The sequence below is a fragment of the Peromyscus maniculatus genome, chromosome 3, assembly GCF_049852395.1.
Source record: "Peromyscus maniculatus bairdii isolate BWxNUB_F1_BW_parent chromosome 3, HU_Pman_BW_mat_3.1, whole genome shotgun sequence".
NCBI lineage: Eukaryota > Metazoa > Chordata > Mammalia > Rodentia > Cricetidae > Peromyscus > Peromyscus maniculatus.
Window position 1 is genome coordinate 162,119,837 of NC_134854.1, and position 19,448 is coordinate 162,139,284.

At 37.8% G+C, this 19,448-nt stretch overlaps 1 protein-coding gene across 10 annotated transcripts in view; it reads left to right on the top strand.

The window, feature by feature from the left end:
• Slco1b3 (solute carrier organic anion transporter family member 1B3) overlaps window positions 1-19,448 on the top strand; it is a 79,841-nt gene that overhangs the window by 35,754 nt on the left and 24,639 nt on the right. For all 10 annotated transcript variants that reach the window (XR_013050218.1, XR_013050217.1, XR_013050220.1 and 7 more), the window contains 6 exons: window positions 4,522-4,663; window positions 10,141-10,273; window positions 11,597-11,709; window positions 13,140-13,286; window positions 13,891-13,989; window positions 18,224-18,466. Coding sequence is in view for 7 of the 10 variants with exons in the window: in XM_042274256.2 (XP_042130190.1) it covers window positions 4,522-4,663; window positions 10,141-10,273; window positions 11,597-11,709; window positions 13,140-13,286; window positions 13,891-13,989; window positions 18,224-18,466 (877 nt within the window). In the remaining 3 variants the exon portion in view is untranslated. The remainder of the gene's footprint in view (window positions 1-4,521; window positions 4,664-10,140; window positions 10,274-11,596; window positions 11,710-13,139; window positions 13,287-13,890; window positions 13,990-18,223; window positions 18,467-19,448) is intronic.

The following is a 19,448-nucleotide window of genomic DNA, read 5'->3' on the forward strand; positions in this document are numbered from 1 at the left end:
CTACATCCCACTTATTCTAAAATACTGTGTTCTTACTTCGATTTGTTTCCAGATATTTTCTAAAATACTTTGAAGTTTCTTCATAACCTATTCATTGTTCCAGAATGTTTTGTTTAAGTCATATATATGTGGATGTTTTTATCTTTATTCTGCTGCTTTTTAAAAATCCATCATGGTAGGGAAAATAATTCATATTTTTTAATCGTTTAAAATCGCTTTTGGCTGGGAAATGATCCAGTCAGTAAAGCATTTTTCTTGCAAGCATAAGACCCATGTTTGAACTCCAGAACTCATGTAAAGATAACAGTGTGGTGATGTGCTCTCCTAACCCCAGAGCTGGCAGGTTGAGGCAGGCTTCCTTGGTGCTTTCTTACCAGCCTTCCCAGAATACTTCGTGAGCTCCAGGCCTGTGTAAGATCCTGTTTCACACATACAAAAAGGTAGGCAATACCTCAGGAATAGCACTCAAATTTGTTGTGTGTGTGTGTGTGTGTGTGTGTGTGTGTGTGTGTGTGTGTGTGTGTGTGTGTTTGTAAAGTCCTGTTATGTGACATGACGGTTTATTTTGGAGATTATTTATCCTGCTGTTACTCAATGGAGCACTCTCTATTCCTCTTCTGGCTCTGATTGGTCTCTATAATGCTATACAGCTGCTCCGTTTCTTCATTCACTTTCCCTGTGCTTATCAATCCAAGGCAGAAAGTGAAGCACGAAAATGAACTGATGCTACTGTGTTGCTATTTTCCTCTTTGTTTGCTCACCCTTCACTTTGTGTGCTCAGGAATTTTAATGTCAAATGCATATGTATTACAACTATTGTGACTCCATGGCTTACTGGTCTTGCTGCTTTTATGTTTTGCCTTTTGAGACAAATTTTGTTGAATATATGATCTCCTCTGCATTCTTTGGGTTTTTATCTGCATAAAACACCTTTCCCTACTCCTTCTTTCCTACCTGGTGTCTGTTGTCCTTAGATGTCTTTCCTATATGATGCCTATCTACTATCTATCTATCTATCTATCTATCTATCTATCTATCTATCTAATCATCTATCTATCTATCATCTATCTATCTATCTATCTATCTATCTATCATCTATCTATCTATTTATATATCATCTATACCTATTGTCTATATGTGTCTATCATCTATCTCATTATCTATCTCTTTATTGTCTATCTGTGTCTACCTATTATCTATCATTCTATTTCTAGCTATATTTCTATGTCTATTGAACATGAAGCTTAATAGGAAGTATGAGGTGATTTAAAAAGGCTTTAGAAAACATTGCAGCCTGCTCAGTGATTATTATTGGATATTTATAAAAATAATTCTATATCAACATTAAAAGGAGGTTACTACATCATGACTTAGTAGAACATAGTCATACAGTGAGTCTCTTTAGATGAATTTATATTTTTTAAATTATCATGGCATTATTTTATGTGTGTGACTTGTTGTGCCTTAATGCACATCTGTGCACCATATGTATGTCTGGTGCCTCTGGAGGCCAGAAGATGGCATCTGGAACTAGTGTGGGTACTGGAACGAAATCCCAGTCATCTGGAAGAGCAACCAGGGTTGTTAACCACTGAGCCACCTCTGCAGCCCCAGTTACATTTTAATTTTGTCTTTTAAAACAATCAGATGCTTCCTTGGCATGCTGAATTTTTTCACATTAAAGTAACTACTGAGAGGAATTGCTTCCTGTTGTTACTTTGGTAATTATCGTTTGATGGTGTTTTTCTTCACTTTTCCTCTTTTTCTGTCTTTTTCTAGTTCCAGTGCTTCTCAGAGTGACATGCTTTTTTTTTCTTGCTTGTTTACCTTTGTGTACATTACATATGTCCTTAGTGGTTAGCACTGCAATTACATTTAAAGATGCATTTTAACCTGATAATAAGCTCAAGTGTTTGTAAAAACTTTATGTTATTGGTGATACAAATTATCTAATTTTGAATTGAGAGATTGCTGTGGGATGTTCTGTTTGGCAAATGTGTTGCTCTGATTGGTTAATAAATAAAACACTGATTGGCCAGTGGCTAGGCAGGAAGTATAGGCGGGCTAACAAAGAGGAGAAAAGAAAGGACAGGAAGGCAGAAGGAGTCACTGCCAGCCACCGCCAGGACAAGCCACATGTGAAGATGCCGGTAGGCCACGAGCCACATGGCAAGGTATAGATTTATAGAAATGGGTTAATTTAAGATATAAGAACAGTTAGCAAGAAGCCTGCCATGGCCATACAGTGGGTAAGCAATATAAGTCTCTGTGTTTACTTGGTTGGGTCTGAGCGGCTGTGGGACTGGTGGGTGACAAAGATTTGTCCTGACCTTGGGCCAGGCAGGAAAACTCTAGCTACAAGAGATTATTAATTTATAATTAAGGATTCAAAAACAAAAGTCTATGTCAGATGGATTGGTGATAGACCTATTGTATTTAATAACACAAGGTTGCTCTATGTGTCTTTACCAGGGGGCTGTACATCTCCATAGTGTTTTGGTATGTTTGTCATCTTCTTGTTTCCATTCATCAGACTCTACTTTCTGTCCATCCTCTTTCACTGTGCAAGTTTTGTAACAAGCTCCCACACATTTTACTCATCCGAGGAAAATACTGATTACGTTCTGACTTCTAAAGGACAGTTTTGTAACTACAGCTTTTTGTTGACAGGTTTTTATTAACTTTTCTCCCAAACACTTTGAATACATCACTCTACCTCCCTTTATACTGAATGTTCTTATTAAACAGAACAATGTAAAACAGCAATTCATTTTTCCCATCACTGGAGGTTGGGAGGTTGAACTCAGGGTCCCACCAGAGCCAGGTTCAGGTGATGAGTCTCTTTCTGGATGTGCAGGTGGACTTCCTCTTGCAACATCATTGCATGACAGAGCAAGAGGAGAGAGTACTCTGTTCTCTCTTATCATAAGGTCACTCATCCCAGTGTGAAGGTTTAACTCTCAAGAACCAACAACATCCTAATAGTCCCAACAGTATGTATGACTAAGGATTGAACATTGCAATTTGGAGAGACACAAACTCACATTCCATAATGTGGTCACATTTTATTATTAGAGCAAAGAATTTGCTTATATATGTGGTTGTGGGCTGGAAGAAAAAAAGATGATTAAAAAAGTTTTTTTTTTAGAATGAAAGGCACTTTATATATTGATAACCTTTTAACCTATGATAGTTTGAGTGAGAATAGCTCCCATAGGCTCCTATTTGAATGCTTGGTCACAATTTGGGAAGGATAGGGAGATGTGGCCTTGTTAGAAGGAAGTGTGTCACTGAGAGAGGGTTTGAAGTTTCAAAAAGTCCATAACAGTGCAGGATGGTTCTCTCTTGGCCTCCTGTTTTTTTTTTTTTTTTTTTTGTCTCAATATATGAGCTCTCCATTACTGCCCCAGCAACATATTTGCCTGCCTGCAGTCATGCTCTCCACCATGACTGTCATGGACTAACCCTCTAAAATTGTAAACAAGCCTTTGATTAAATTATTTCTGTAGACAAATTGCTAAACAGTCTTATTAAAAAAAAAACAGAGCCAGATATTTGGGTTATAACCTGAGAGATCAGAGGAATAGGAAAAGTCACAAGCCAACCTCACCTTACTGACCCTCAGCTTCCAAAAGAGACCTACTTCCTATATGCCCATGCCTATATGCCTTTCTGTTCTGCCATCTCATCTGCTCTCTCTATTCACCTACATCATTTCCACTTCCTACCCAGCTCTGTCACTTCCTGTCTGTCTGTACAGACCTCCAAATCTTTATGGTTAACTAGTGTTGGAATTTAAGGCATATGCTACCACACTTGGCTCTGTTCCCAGTGTGGCCTTGAACTCACATAGATCCAGACAGATCCTTACCTCCCAAATGATAGGATTAAAGGCATGTGCTACCATTGCCTGACTTCTATGTTTCATATAGTAGCTGGTTTTTTCTTCTGATCCTCAGATAAACTTTATTGGATTGCACAAATAAAATATCACCACAGCTTTCCTTTATAAGTTGCCTTGATCATGTTATCTTGTCACAGCAATAGAAAAATAGTTAAGAGAGTACTTTAGATGAAATGTTGATCACTCATGTTGTCTCTGCAACCTCCATTAACTTCCAAGATTTCAATTTTTCATCTGGGTTCCCCAAAAAACTGCCCTTGAAAACATCTTGCCTATCCCTAGATTTGGCATCTGCTGACACAAAGATCAGGCTAAAGTGATTATGTAATTATCATTACTGGCCAACAGAGATTAGAAATCAGTTTATTATCTGACAGTGTTGACTTTGCTGCTTTAATGATAATCAAGTTAGGAAGATACACCTTATCTGTACAATGATGACATTCAAAGATCGAAGAGAATACCAACTGCTACCAGGGAAAGACTGATATGTAGTCTTCAATTGAAAACAAAAAGGAAAAAACAAAAACTGTATTTTTAAGTGAAGCAGGAAAGCAATTGAGTCCTATAGACAGTGTGTGCTCCTTTGATTACCCCTTCCCTTTGCTTTTTCTTAGGTATTTTTGGCGGCCCTCTCATTCAGCTACATATGCAAGGCACTAGCCGGAGTCATTATGAAAAGCTCCATCACACAAATAGAAAGAAGATTCGACATATCATCTTCCACTTCCGGTTTGATTGATGGAGGATTTGAAATTGGTAATGTTTATTGCTATTTTACTAACCAGACTTATAGAGGAAAAATACAGTTCAGACATGTTCTGGGCCCATGCTTCTCAAACAGGTATAATTTTGTCCTTTCTGCAAAATATAGCAGTATCTCTGGAGTCATTTTTGTCATCATATCTTGTGAAGCAGTGCCACTGACATGTAGGAGTTAAAGTCAGTGATATCTCCAAGTATGGTATGTTGTGGGATGTTCAGGCCAGGAACCCACAAATAGCTCCCAGAGCTGACAGTAAACATACCACCACCATGTTAAAAAGCTGAGATGGACAGACCCAAAAGCCATATCGCCGTTTCAGTCTTACAAATACTACAGTTTAAAACAATAGATTCACAATAAAACAGATTCAGATAAAATAATTTACAATATATATATAAAATATACATAGGCTTAAAAAAGACAAAAAAGATAATATATAGTTACATAAAAAATACATAGTTTTAAAAAATAAAGTCTTTAAAGAAACAATAAAATTAATATAAAAATAAGCCACATAAAAGTACATATTACACAAAAAATCTAGATTATATTGTCTTTAAGATTTTTAGCTACAAAAAATATTTGATCATAAAGATGTTTAGTTAAACCAATATACATATTTTAAAGATTCCTTGACTTTAAAATTTGGATGTAAGGATGTGTTGCTTTAGAAAGAAGGCTCTGCTTTTGTTCCCATAGAAAGCCAGAGGCTATGGATTTGTTCCAGATTAAGATACATCAGGTTTAACCAGCCAAGACCTCCTAAAAGGTCTCCGATAACACCATGGCCCAGATGATCCAATATCTAAAATGGTTTAAAGACAACTGACTCAGACAATACAGCCTCATGGACTATTCCATAATCCTAAAATTTTCTTTCTGTCCCCATAAGATACAACGCCCCCCTCCAACAAAAAATAGTAAAAAAAGCTATGCCCAAATTCCCAAATTATACGTAATTTTACTTTGTTAAATTTAAAACCTTCCTTTAAAAAATAAAAAGAGTGGGGGGAAAGTGCTATGGGATGTTCTGTATGGCAAATGTGTTGCTCTGATTGGTCAATAAATAAAACACTGATTGGCCCGTGGCTAGGCAAGAAGTATAGGTGGGACTAACAGAGAGGAAAAAAGAAAAAACAAGACAAAAAGAGACACTGCAAGCCACCGCCAGGATAAGCAACATGTAAAGATGCCGGTAAGCCATGAGCCACGTGACAAGGTATAGATTTATAGAAATGGGTTAATTTAAGATATAAGACCAATGAACAAGAAGCCTGCTACGGCCATACAGTTTATAAGAAATATAAATGTCTGAGTGATTATTTTATATGTGGATTGTGGGACTGCGGGGTTTGGTGGAACCTGGAGAGAAGCCCTCCAACAACAATGGTACAAATTGATTGTCAGCCACTGTGAAAAGAGGACTTTGGAAGATTGATTTTACACAGACCCATTGTTTTCACTCTGACTCCAATGAGACCCCACCTTCCCTCTCTCTAGAAGGAAGAAAAGTTGGAAGAGCTATAGTACCTTTGATTTAAGGAGCAAAGAACAGCTTGGGAATAATATGTGTTGGAGTTTTGCTCTTTAACTCTTGCAGGGGAGCTTTACAGCATTGGAGATGTACTCTGTTGTCTTCACTTTGATTTTAACATCTTCTTCCATGACACCCAAGCTCCATGCAATTATTCAAAGGGATTCTTCTCTTCTCTTATGAAGCAGCAGAAATATAATGCCTCTGCTCCTTTTCTTTTATTAATTCAATTTATTCATTTATTTTACATCCCAACCACAGTTCCCCCTCCCTTATCTCCTCCAATTCTCTCGCCCCACATCCCCTCTACACCTGCTTCCATCAGTTATTGGACGAAGGCTCTTTGATGACAATTAGGTAGTCACCAATTTAATTACAGGAGAAGGCTAATATAAGCTATCTATCCACTATTGCTAGGAGTCTTAGCTAGGTCACCCTTGTAGATTTATGAGAGTTTCCCTTGTGCCACATTTCTACCTGACCCCCAAATGCCCCTCCATCAAGACATCTCTTTCATTACTCTCCCCCTCTTTCTTGCCCCCAGCCCAATCCCTCAGGCTCCTACCCCCCAATATACCCAGGAGATCTCTTCTAGTTCCTTTTCTCAGGGAAATTCATGCATCCCTCTTTCGGCTCTCCTTGCTACCTAGCTTTTCCTGGTCTGTGGATTATAGCCTGATTATCCTTTACTTTATAGTTAATATCTACTTATGAGTGAGTACATAACATGTTTGTCTTTCAGGGTCTGGGTTATCTCACTCAGGATGACTTTTTTCTAGTTCCATCCATTTGCCTTCAAATTTCCTGATGGCATCATTTTTAACAGCTGAGTATTTTTTAACTCTTTAATTTTTTGGAGAGCTTCGCAGCCATGTCTATTTTATGAATTTCAAATATTTCCTACAAATTGGTGGTCTTTTTTTAAAAACTTGACATAGGACATATTTAGCACAATAATTTCAAAGTAGTTACATAAAAGAAGACCTATCAGTTTTTCTTCATGAATCCTGAAGTTTTGTGATGCAAAGGATATCTTTTTTTGATATTTTAATTTCTTTTATTAGATTTTTTACATTACAAACATCTTGTCATGGAGTATGATATTGCTTAGGTTAGTGCATCTGGAGCACAGGGTACTACCATGAAATGCAACTCATTTGAACAGATACACAGCCATTTAAACTTCAAATGATATTGTATGTGTATTATTTTATGTTTTAGAAAGATTGTATATTTTTTTGCTGGCTGAGAATTCATTACAATCTTTTTAATTCAGGCAAAGCATTGTCCTTTATAGGTTGGTTTCTTCCTTCCTTCCTTCCTTCCTTCCTTCCTTCCTTCCTTCCTTCCTTCCTTCCTTCCTCCCTCCCTCCCTCCCTCCCTCCCTCCTTCCCTCCCTCCCTTCCTTCTAAATGCAGCCCAGCTTTCTTCAGGCAGGACTATGTAGGTGGAAGAATAAAGGGTGTGGAACCATCAGGATAGTATTGTTGACTAAGATCTCACACATACCTGTTTTCTTGGTAAGCTTATTCTGGTATTGAGCTTCCTCCTAGAAAAGATTTTTTCTTAATCTCAACAATGAAAACTTAGTGGGACAGGCCATTCTTAGAGTGGCTAAGATCATCTCTGGATTAGAGAGTTGGCATGCATATTCACTTCAACACACTCATTTATTAGTAGCCAGATCCCAGGAGAAAGAGCAGAGTGGATTCAGCACTAAATAGAAGGGAAATCTGTCATTGTGATGTAATATAACTAACTACTGGAATATAACTGTCAAATGACTATGGACAGCCGAATACAGGCCTCTTCTGAACTGAATTTCATCCTGAGCAATCTCCGCAAAGGATATCTTATACCTCATGCTTTTTCAATATTCGATTTCCCTGACTCTTAAAAAAACAAAAACAAAAACAAAAATAAAACCTTGCATATGTATGTATATACATTTGTAAACATGTTCTCAGAGCCTGGAAGAGGAGATTTGATATCCTGGAGCTAGAGTTACAGGCAGTCACAAGCCATTCAACACGGTTACTGGAAACCAAACACAGGCCCTCTACAAGAGAGCATGTGCTGTGCTCTCAAGCAGTCAGCCATATCTCCAGCCCTCACATCACTGTTTCCATGGAAGCAGCTACAGTTTCACAATTAGAATTAGATATTGATTTTCAATTTGCCTTACATCATGTTTCTTCACCTACAGGATTCTTGAATCTGTGATTCTACATTTTATCTTTATTTTTTTCTTTGTTATCTGTGACCAGTAAGAAATGAATGAGACCCCATTAGTTGGAAATCTGTTTCCAGAGGCTTATGGTTCCAGGCTTTAAAACCCTGAGGTTTGATGCTCTGAGCCCTGCGAACTAAGACCCATTGCTTCAACCTCAAAACAACATACATACTTGTAGCTCCAAATGCTTAGTTTAAAGGCTTGTTGCTCTTAGCTCTGAGCACTGAAAGCCCAGAAGTAGGCAAGTGACCTCACTCTGCAAGCTTCTGGTATCAACACCCTTGGGTGGCTCTGTAGGTCTCCTTTCCTGGCTGTTTCCTGTCCTGTCTACTGTTGTCTTCCATTTTATATAATTAAAATATATGCATTTTTTATTTTTTAATTTTATAGCACTTTATTTTTCTTCTTAGTTTCCCACTTTTTATCTTCTGTAAGGATACTGTGCTTTCCCAAAGTCTCTCCTCTTTCCAGTTAATTCTTATTTACTTTGTGTATTTTTTCTGTTTCTTTTTGAAATTTTGTGTTGTATCTTTTTTTATTTTCTACCAAATATTCACTAAATCTTAGTAACTATCTATTTATTGTTTATGTCTAACTCCAGGTAGATTAGAATTGACTCCCGCATTTGGAGTTCTTCATTTCCCATTGTCAAGCTAGATAATTTACAGTCAACATGACATTTCAAATAGCCTTTCCTCTTGGAAATTTTATGAAAGCTCTTAATTAATTGACATCCCCCTGCCCCCAAGCTCTGCCCACCTACCTGCTTTCATTCCTAATGTGCCTTTATTGTTTGTTTGTAACCTTGTTTGTGATTTGTTCTTTTATGATATTTTTGGCTGGAAATATTGTGGCAGCTACATATTAGGGCTTTAAAGAATGCCAGGAATGTATGAAAACTGCATTAAGCAATGCTTTTTTCTCCCATTGGGAAGATTTTTCTCTATTTGTTTTCATCTTAGTACAATCTAGTCGACTTTAAATTCCTAAAAAAGAAAAAAATCTTCTTTAGCAATATTGTCAACCAATTCAACTATGTTTTATTGTCTCCAAAAAATATTCTATAGATTGGTACAAAAATAAATAAATTTTCTTTTGCAACCCAGAACTCAATGTCCCCTATGAATTTTTTGTACAGATAAGAAGAAATATGATGATGTATAGTTTAAAGTGTCTTAAGTGTTCATGACCATTGAGGTTCATTCCAAAATAAAAAGTTGATATTCAAAACAAAAACAAAGGACTTGAAAAACAATCCAATGGTTAAGAGCAATTACTGCTCATTCTGAGGACCTGAGTTTGATTTCCAGCACCCAAATCTGGTGGCTCACAACCATCTGTAAATCTACCTCCAATGGATCTGCCGCTTTCTTCTGGCCTTGTGTGCATGTGTGCGCACACAGACAGACAGACAGACAGACAGACAGACAGACAGACAGACACACACACACATATTTTAAACAAAATAAAATAAATAAACCTACAATAAGTAAATAAAATCAAATAAGATTACCTCTGCATACTCTTAATCCTATACTTTTCTATGGTCCATTTAATTAAGGTGAGTTTCCCCTCGTCAGTCAACTGAGGAAAGGGCCAAGTGTTTTCTCTGTTTATACTGTTTAGGGCCTTCCATTCTACCAAGCACACTGAACATAAGCATTTTCTGTGAATCAAATTGACATAACTTGGTTTCATTACAGGCAATTTGTTTGTTATTATATTTGTGAGTTACTTTGGATCCAAACTACACAGACCAAAGTTGATTGGAATTGGATGTTTCATCATGGGCCTTGGGAGTATTTTGACTGCAATGCCTCATTTCTTCATGGGATAGTAAGTATGGGGTGCCCTGTGCCTTTTCCACTGATAGATAGCTTAGTGATGGGGTTTCACTTCTCTTTCCCTTTTGAGAAATTTCTTAGAGAACTTTATACATGTGCACAATGAAATATAATCACATATACCCACTTTCCCCCTCCAACCCCTTCCATACCCCCATGAGTGTCCACATCTCTGTTGCTCCAACTTCAGTCTAAATCCTTGTAATAACTCATATGAAATATGCACTTTAAATCCAGTCATTATTCCCATTGGGTAACTATTTCTAACATTCAGTGTCTGCTTATCCATTTACCATGTCTATATCTCCACTGGGCATTCAAGGCTTTTCTGTTCATGTATCACAATCTGAACTCTGTATTTTTGCTAACACCTGCTTATTTTCATATCCATTCATTCAGTCATTGTTCTTACAACTGCAAAGGAATTCAGATCAAAGTCAAGGGCTTCTTCCTAAGCTCCAGATTTACTGCAACACAGATAACCAGCAGTCCCCAAGATCTTACTCATTTTCCACCCATCCATCAATGTGGACATCAATGTCCTTATCCTAGCTGAAGTCAATAATATGGAGCTCTTGCCTTCAGTTTCAGTTATTCTAATGAATGTCCTTAAGCACAAACACTATGCATTTTGATTCTGATTTTGAAGTGGAGTAGAGTGCTTAGTATGCACTGGGTTATCCAGTATAGAAGTACAGGATACATTAGTATTTCTTGGATTACAACATACGTTCCTATTCTGACTTTATCCCCTTTGTTTCTATTAAATATTCCTAGGTCAAGTCAAAGTGCGTTAGAATTTATTAAAGTTTCAGAGTCAGAGATTAGCTTGTGTATACATGTACATCCATAAAAGAAAATCAGATGTTTTGATAGGAAAGGCTGATGAATTATCATGCCTTAAAGACCAACTTAAACACATGACTCTCTAGGTTATTACATATAACTTATAAGGAAGTTTATAATACTGTCATCTTTAAAGACAACTCAGAAGTATTATTACACTCAGCAGTTTACAAAGCAGAAAGGGGAATCCAGGATTTTTCCCATCATAACCAGAGTATTGTCTGTCCTAGGATGGCATCAAGATGATCATCCACCTTGCCTGAGTGATACTGAAGGACCTTACTTACTGGGTCTTCCCCCTATTTTACTGTTATCCATTATTAGTCCTAAAATTGAGGCTGGAAAGTTATCAGGGAATTCTCATTAGCCCAGCGAAGAGACAGATACAATTAAGCAGAAAATAGTTTCTTGGGAAAGTAAAAATTCTTGGTAAATAAATAAAATGTTAAGTCTAATGGTGTCCTTATAGTTACAGGTACTCATCAGAAGATGACATCAACTCTCTAAGCAACTCCACACTGATCTGTTTAGCCAATCAAACTACATCACTCACTGGAACCTCACCTGAGATAGTGGGGAAAGGTAAGAATTAATATTAACAGTGAATATCATTTGAAACTTTGTATATGTATTACATCTATACAAATTCCTATAAAATTTATCAGCAGAAATTTGATTAAAAACAATAAACATTTGACCTTGACATACAGGCATAATCATAGTGGAACATGTGATACTAATGAGCCTTTAGAAGTGTCTAAGATGTAGCTAAGGACTGTTTCAGTTGGAAGTTGGGAAAGACCATTTTCAGTTAAAATAAAGCTACAATAATTGACTGTGTAAATGTCTGTATTCCCAGAACACAGTAGTTTAAGCAGGAGGATTGTGGCATTGAGGTAAACCTGAGCCTTATAATATGACCCTGTCTCAACAAACAACTCAAGCAAGCAAGAAAGCATAAGTATGTAAAGAAGGGAGAGGTACTTCATGAAAAATATGACTACTCCAGTTGAAGACTTTTTAGAGTATTCTCATAAGACAATAGAGATGTAACACTCTAGATTATTCTACCTGTTATATCAGATATGGAAAGATTAAAAGTAAAAGAATTGAGAAGTTAAATCTTTTTCATTTTTTGTATTGTCAAGAATGTGTAAATTAATCAGTTTCTGGAAGTTACTTTTTAACATCTATTAAACAAAAGAATACTTACCTAATTCTCTGTAATTCTATTGTTACTGATCAGCTTTAAGGAAATAATCAGTGAGATGCTTAAGACTTATTTATAATTATAGGCAAGAAATCTCTTTGTGACAGAGAAAAATTTGAAATATTTTATAATTATAAATATAAAATTAGACTATAAGATGGCTCAGCAGTTAACAGCACTAGTTCCATTCCCAGGAGCTACATGGCATCTCACAACCAGGTATAACCAGAGTTTCAGGAGATCTAACACCCTCTTCTGTTCTCTGAGAATACTGCATGCCTGTGGTGTGCATACACCTATGCAGACAAAATATATGTTTGTTATACATTATATAACAAGAATGAAGGATATATTCTGATATGGTTGTTCCTCACAACATTATTAAAATCCTGACACAAGATACAACAAAGGGCAAATAAACAGGAAAGTTGTCCAAGCACAGTGCTAGCTATAAAAGTGATATATACAAACTAGATACTTAATTCTATATTTTATATAAGAAATATGTATATTTTATGTATGCCCAAAATATGGAAGACAAATAACAAACATTAAAATGTTTTTCTTTTTGTAGAGAAATTTCAGATCTTGTTGCTTTCTGCATGATTTTTGTTTTTCCTTTGTGTCTTTTTCTATTTTCAAACTTTGCAGATTGAACGGGAATCACTTAAAATTAAAAACAGAAAGCAAGAGTAAGTAAGTGGAACATCCCAGGAATAATTAAAGATCTGAATTTGTAGAGTTCCTGGTGTTAGTACTATAGTCAATGTTTAAAATAAAACTTTTTTTTTTGTCTACACAGGTTGTGAAAAGGGATCCAAGTCACACATGTGGATTTACGTGTTGATGGGGAACATGCTTCGTGGGATAGGAGAAACACCAATAGTGCCCCTGGGGATTTCCTATATTGATGACTTTGCAAAAGAAGGGCACTCCTCTGTGTACTTAGGTAATGTACAGAACATATGAAACTCAGTTCTTAATTTCTCTGAGTCTAACCTGGAAATGATAGCATTGCTAAGTCATTTCTTCTTTAGTTCTTTTCTTTTTCTCTAGAAGAGCAGCCAGTGCTCTTCACCATCGAGCTATCTTTTCAGCTCCCTAAGTAAACTCATATTCCTAAAAAGTATTTGGAGAAAAGCACTGTGTAACATTATACATTAAAACCTACTGTATAAAAAACAAATGCTTACAGGGTCAAAGTGGACAAAATCCCAGTACAGAGACAGGAGGTGGGAATAAATTTCCATCACTAGTTAAAGATCTATTAGTATTTGGTGGCTACTGGACGAGGGAAAGTAAGTTTTCTTTAGGAATGTGGTCTGTGGTAGGATGACCATGCTCTGGAGAAGGCCACACCCAATAACATACAGTGGCACAAGCTATAGTTGGGATTTACAAAAGGAGAAGGCACAAATTTGAGTGGGTAAGGAAGTAGGAATGCATCTTGGGTGAGTAGAAGAAGCAGTGAATATGATCAAATATTTTTGGATGAGAAAAAAATTACTCTTATGTACTTGGACTCTGATTGAATGCTTTTGAAATGTTTGCAGGTATTCTGAATACAGTAGCAATGATTGGTCCAATCATTGGCTTTATCATGTCATCTGTGTTTGCTCGGATGTATGTAGACATTGGATTCGTAGACCTGAGTAAGTAGAATCAGTAAGGCAGCCAGAAAAGTGTCTTTCAAATACAGGTCACCATGCCTCCAAGTTACTGGTTTAACTCTTTCAATAGTCTCTTGATTTTGTGTTTTATAAATTATAAATGGAGAGGATGGATTCATATATAAAACAAAATTTATCCATTTCCTATGCAAAGCTACTGCAAGTCAGCATAAACTAGGACATTTGGAAAAATCTCATTTTATACAACTAGACCCAAAACAAGCTGGTTACACAGTCAAATCATGTGCACTCTCATTTTGTGCTGGATTAGATTTAAAAACACAGGAACTACAGATTGAAGCTTCAGGAAGTTGGTGTGAGACTGTAGGGCTGGGGGATGGTTGGATGGGATTGAGCATCTCCACCATGTGTCTTGGCTTGATGCTTTCTCTGATCCTTACAAAGGGTTTGGCATATAGTCTCCTTCAACTGGAGGAAAAAGGAACTCACAGTAGGTGATCCCTATGGCATTTTCTCCACTCAAAGCAAGCTTTCCTTCATAATTCAGAGAAACTGGCCAAAGTGTGGAAACTCTATCAACTTCAAACCCTCCTTCCAATATACATCACATCTCTCATCTTTTCTCCACAAAAGTCAGTAAAAATCATACCCACCTTCAACTCATATTTGTAGACCTGCCCTAGGGATTCAATTTTGTCATCGTGCATCTTCAAGATCTTGTCCCATCACTCTTTCACCACATCCCTCCCTGGCTGTCTTCAGCCCTCTACCTCTACTTTGTTCTTATCATAAAGCATTCTCCAGCTATGCAGTCTTTTCACATATATGATGTTTTTATGTTCTCAAGCAACTTTTTAGCTGGTTTTATGTTTACCTTTCTCTCCATAATCAAGTACTTTGAAAAACAAAAATCTGATTTTGGAAGATTTCTCACTTCTCTTCCCCCATCCATTTCTCATCTGTAATCTGATTTCTCTGGCTCATGAGACAGAATAGCTAATGTTTTTTTAAACAATATGCTCAATTTTTCTATTTTTAGATGTTTAAATAAACATCTAAAATTCAACCTGGCAAATACTTTGCTCACAACCCATTCTTAAAACTTACATTGTTTCTCATAGTCTGTCTCTTTATGAATATCTTAAACTTAATTATGTTTTGACTGAATCATCACATTATCTTCCTTCCTATTGACCTGACTCCAGTGATGGCCATTCTCAGTCATCAAATGTCCAGAATAATCTTTCTAAACAAATCTGATCCATGCCTGTGAACCTATAGTGATTTCAGACCAGACTTTGCTACAACAGCCAGGCTCTCCAGAACTGGACACATAGCTCTTTGTGATCATTTTTATCTGTATAATTCAACTCTCTTTCTTCTTCCCCTCACTTCTCTCATTGATACTCTTTGCAGTAACCATGACTACTGTTTGTGAGACTCTCAAAAGACTCTTTTTTTTTTCATTTTTCTTTATTAAGAAATTTTCTACTCACTCTACATACCACCCACAGATCCCACCTCCTTCTTCCTCCCATTCCCCAGGCCTCTCTCCCAAACCACCCCACAATCCCCACATCTCCCAAATCAAGGTCCCCCATGGGGAGTCAGCAGAGCCTGGCACACTGAGCCTAGGCAGGTCCAAGCCCCTTCCCACTGCACCAAGGCTGCACAAGGCATCACACCACAGGCACTGGATTTGGCTCAAAAGACTCTTTAATCTTACTCTCCAGTGGAGAGTTCTGTTCCACTTTCCATTAGTGTAGTCCTGAGAGTCTCATCCAGGCTATGGTTTCTCTTAAGAGATGCCTCTCTTCACTGGCTCCCTGCTGGCTCAGAGCCCACCAAATGCGTGATAATCTCTTTAGATACCACTGAAGGGAATCTGTCTAAACAGAGAAGTGCTTGCTATATAAACAAATCTTATTTCCTATCTCATCAGCACTCTAATGACTTCAAAGTATTTATTTCTGGATAAGATTTCACATCATAGTAGGCCAAGAGAAGGTCCAAGCTCTTACTTGTCTTCAATACAAACCCTTAATGAAACCACTTCTTCTCATTCACTTCCAAGTTAATCCTTGTTTTCTAAACTCATACAGAGCTGGACAAGAGTTTTTTTGGTGATAGTTGGAAAATTTTGGGCTATAGTTAGAAATAATTATCTGTGTTGTATTAAAATTCTTGGGAATTTGATGGCTACAAACGAATGTTCAGATCTTTCTGTATCTCCTTTTATTCAGTAATGAGTGAAATACATTTTATGTTTTTTGCTTCTGTGGTTAACTCTTGATGCACTAAAAGTGAGACTGTCTTCATAATCTTGTTTCCTGACAGTTTTTTTGGTAGTATGGAAAGCTGATTTTTGATATAACTTTGTATCCAACAACTGCACAATGAAAATTAGACCACAGCTAGTGTGATCCTGAGTATTGTTGCTTCTGGTGTCAGTGTCAGTATGGTGCTGGCCATGCTGAGTGAGTCTGGGAGTGTCTCCTCATGAGTACTTAGAGAGGTTTTGAGAAGGACTGGAGTTAAGCCTTTGTCAGAGCTAGACTACTCCAGTAAATCCATGGGTCCCTGGGCTTTTCTGTGTGTCCCATAGCATTACTCCAGTGTTCTCACTAGCCACAGGCATGTTCAGGACTTCCACCAACTCATGATCCAGCTTTTGCAAGTTGTATGTCTTTAGGAATTTCCTCATCTTCTAATGATTATCAATTGTGGTGGTTTGAAAGTAAATGGCCCCCATATGCCTATAAGTAGTGGCACTGTTAGGAGTTGTGGCCTTGTTGGAGCAGGTCTAGCTTTGTTGGAGGAAGTGCATCAGTAGGCCTTGAGGTCTCAGAAGCTCAAAACCAGGCCTAGTGTCTCATAGTCATTTTTCCTGCTGCCTGCTGATCAGGATGTAGAACTCTCTGCTCCTTCTCCAGCACCATGTATGCCTGAGTGCTGCCATGCTTCACACCATGATGATAATGGACTAAATCTCTGAAACTGTTAGCCAGCACCAATTAAATGTTTTCCTTTATAAGAGTTGCAGTGGTCATGGTGTCTCTTCACAGCAATAAAACTCTGAGACATCACCTGACTGACATTCATTATTTATAGGAGTGCCAGCTGATAGCTAGCATTAACCTGTCATCCCTCTAGACACTGCAAAAAAAATACAATTGAAATAACATGGGCAAAGGATGTCTTATGTTTCTAGTCCATCTTTTTGGGGGTCCTTTTAAATGAAGATTTTTCACTGTTTTTCATTCTCATCACTTTTTCTGCTATCAGTAGGGCTGCATATGATAAAACTAGAAATAGAAGAATGGAGCTTTCCCATTTCTTGGAAACAATGTTAAACTTCTCTCTGGTGCTATCCAGACCTCAGCAGATGGTACCAACCACTGTTTTCAGATGATGATGATGAATACTCATGCCCTGCCTTTGTTTTCAAGTTATCTTGGAGATTAAATACTTAGTGTTCACAATTCTCCTGTTACAACTGAGTCTGTATGGTGGTAAGCTATAATACTTTGACTGGTTCCTGGCAACAAAAATTCTAAAATGGTTATGAGAGGACCAGGTGGCCAAACTAGGGCCATGTCAGAGCCCCCAGTAACCCTGACACAGACCAGGATTTAGTTTTAGTTCACTAGAGCAGGCTGCAGCAGAGCAAGCAATTCTCAGGAAAACCACAACTTAAGGGCAACCAATCATTAGATGCCCCCCAGCCTTCTGCGGGCTCAGCAGGCATCTCAATACCCCTTTTGCTGGCTCAGCATATGCCCCTTCCCCTGCTTTCTACTATCTAAAGATAGCTTTTCCTACCCTCCTGTCAACAAGCCCCTAACCATTAGACCTCACCGACCCACCAACAGACCCCTAGTTACAGCCTCCCACCAATCAGCTCCCAGACTAATCTTTCCTCCACCAATCAGGACCAAATTAATTCCTCCTCCCTGGAATTCTGCTAACTCCACTTAAAAGGAGCTTGTGACTTCCCTTCAGGTCTCTATTTGCCACCCCAACCTGTTGGAAACAATAGATGCTCTTGCTCAATTGCATATGTGACTCTTGGTCTTTCTTGGGCGCTTTTCTCAGACCCTAACAGTTCTAAGTTAAAAAAAAATACTAAAAAAAAAAAGATTGCATTCTAGGATTGATAAAATATAGTTTGTTTCTTCATCTGTGGATGCTGGCAGTCGTTATCAATATTTTCTTTTGGAATGATTTCTGACTGGCCTGTTCTAATTCATTCCAGGAAGTATCCGGATAACTCCTAAGGATGCTCGTTGGGTTGGTGCCTGGTGGCTCAGTTTCTTGGTGTCTGGACTATTATCCATTATTTCTTCCATACCCTTCTTTTTTCTACCTCAAATTCCAAAGACAACACAGAAGGAAAGGAAAAATTCAGCATCTCTGAATGCATTCAAAACAGATGAAGAAAAGAATCACATGACTAATTTGACCAACCAGGAGAAAAAAGCTCCTGTCAACATGACTGGTAAGGATTTCACAATTAGTCAATGTGAAGATGTTAATCCCACTGAAAGCTAAGAATACTTGAGAACGATATGACCAACTCATCTATCTAGCTTTCTTCTGCACTAAACTTTGCTTAACTCATTCTAAATTTCTTATTAAAATTAATATTTCCTGTCTTAGTTACTTTTCTATTGCTGTGAATGGACACCATGACCAAGGCAACTTATAAAAGAAAGAATTTAATTTGGGGACCCATGGTTCCAGAGGATAGAGTCCATGACCGTCATAGCAGGAAACATGGCAGTGGGCAATCACAGTCAGGCATGATTCAAGTCAGTAGCTAAGAACTTATATCTTGATCCACAAGCATGAGGCAGAGAGAGGGAGAGAGAGAGAGAGAGAGAGAGAGAGAGAGAGAGAGAGAGAGAGAGAGAGAGCGCTGTAAATGGCATAGGCCTTGGAAACCTCAAAGCCCACCCCTGGTGATAAACTTCTTTCAACAAGGCCATGCCCTCAATCCTTCCCAAACAGTTCCATCAACTGTAAATCAAGTTTTCAGACATGAACCTATAGATGCCATTCTTATTCAAGTCATCATGTTCCTAATTATGAACAAAATGAATAGATTTTATTCATGGCTTTCAGCATGGAGAAAAGAAGGTTAGGGAGATGGCTCAGTTCACAGAAGCTTTTGCTGTGTAAGCATGAGGACCTGAGCTAGAATCCCCAGCATCCACATAGAGAGCCAGGTGTAGCTGGGTGAGCCTATAAGCCCATCCTAGTGGGGACATGGTAGAATCAAGAGGATTACTTGGGCTCCTGAGTCATTATCCTAGATCCAGCTTCAGTGAGAGACCTTGCCTCAAGTAATAAGGTGGGAAGTGATAGAGCAAGACGCTCACTCATTGTCCTTCTTTAGCCTCTGTGAGCACAGAGCAGACAATAGTCATGCCTATCTGTGTGCAAGTGTGTGTGCATGTGTGCATGTGTGTGTATGCACA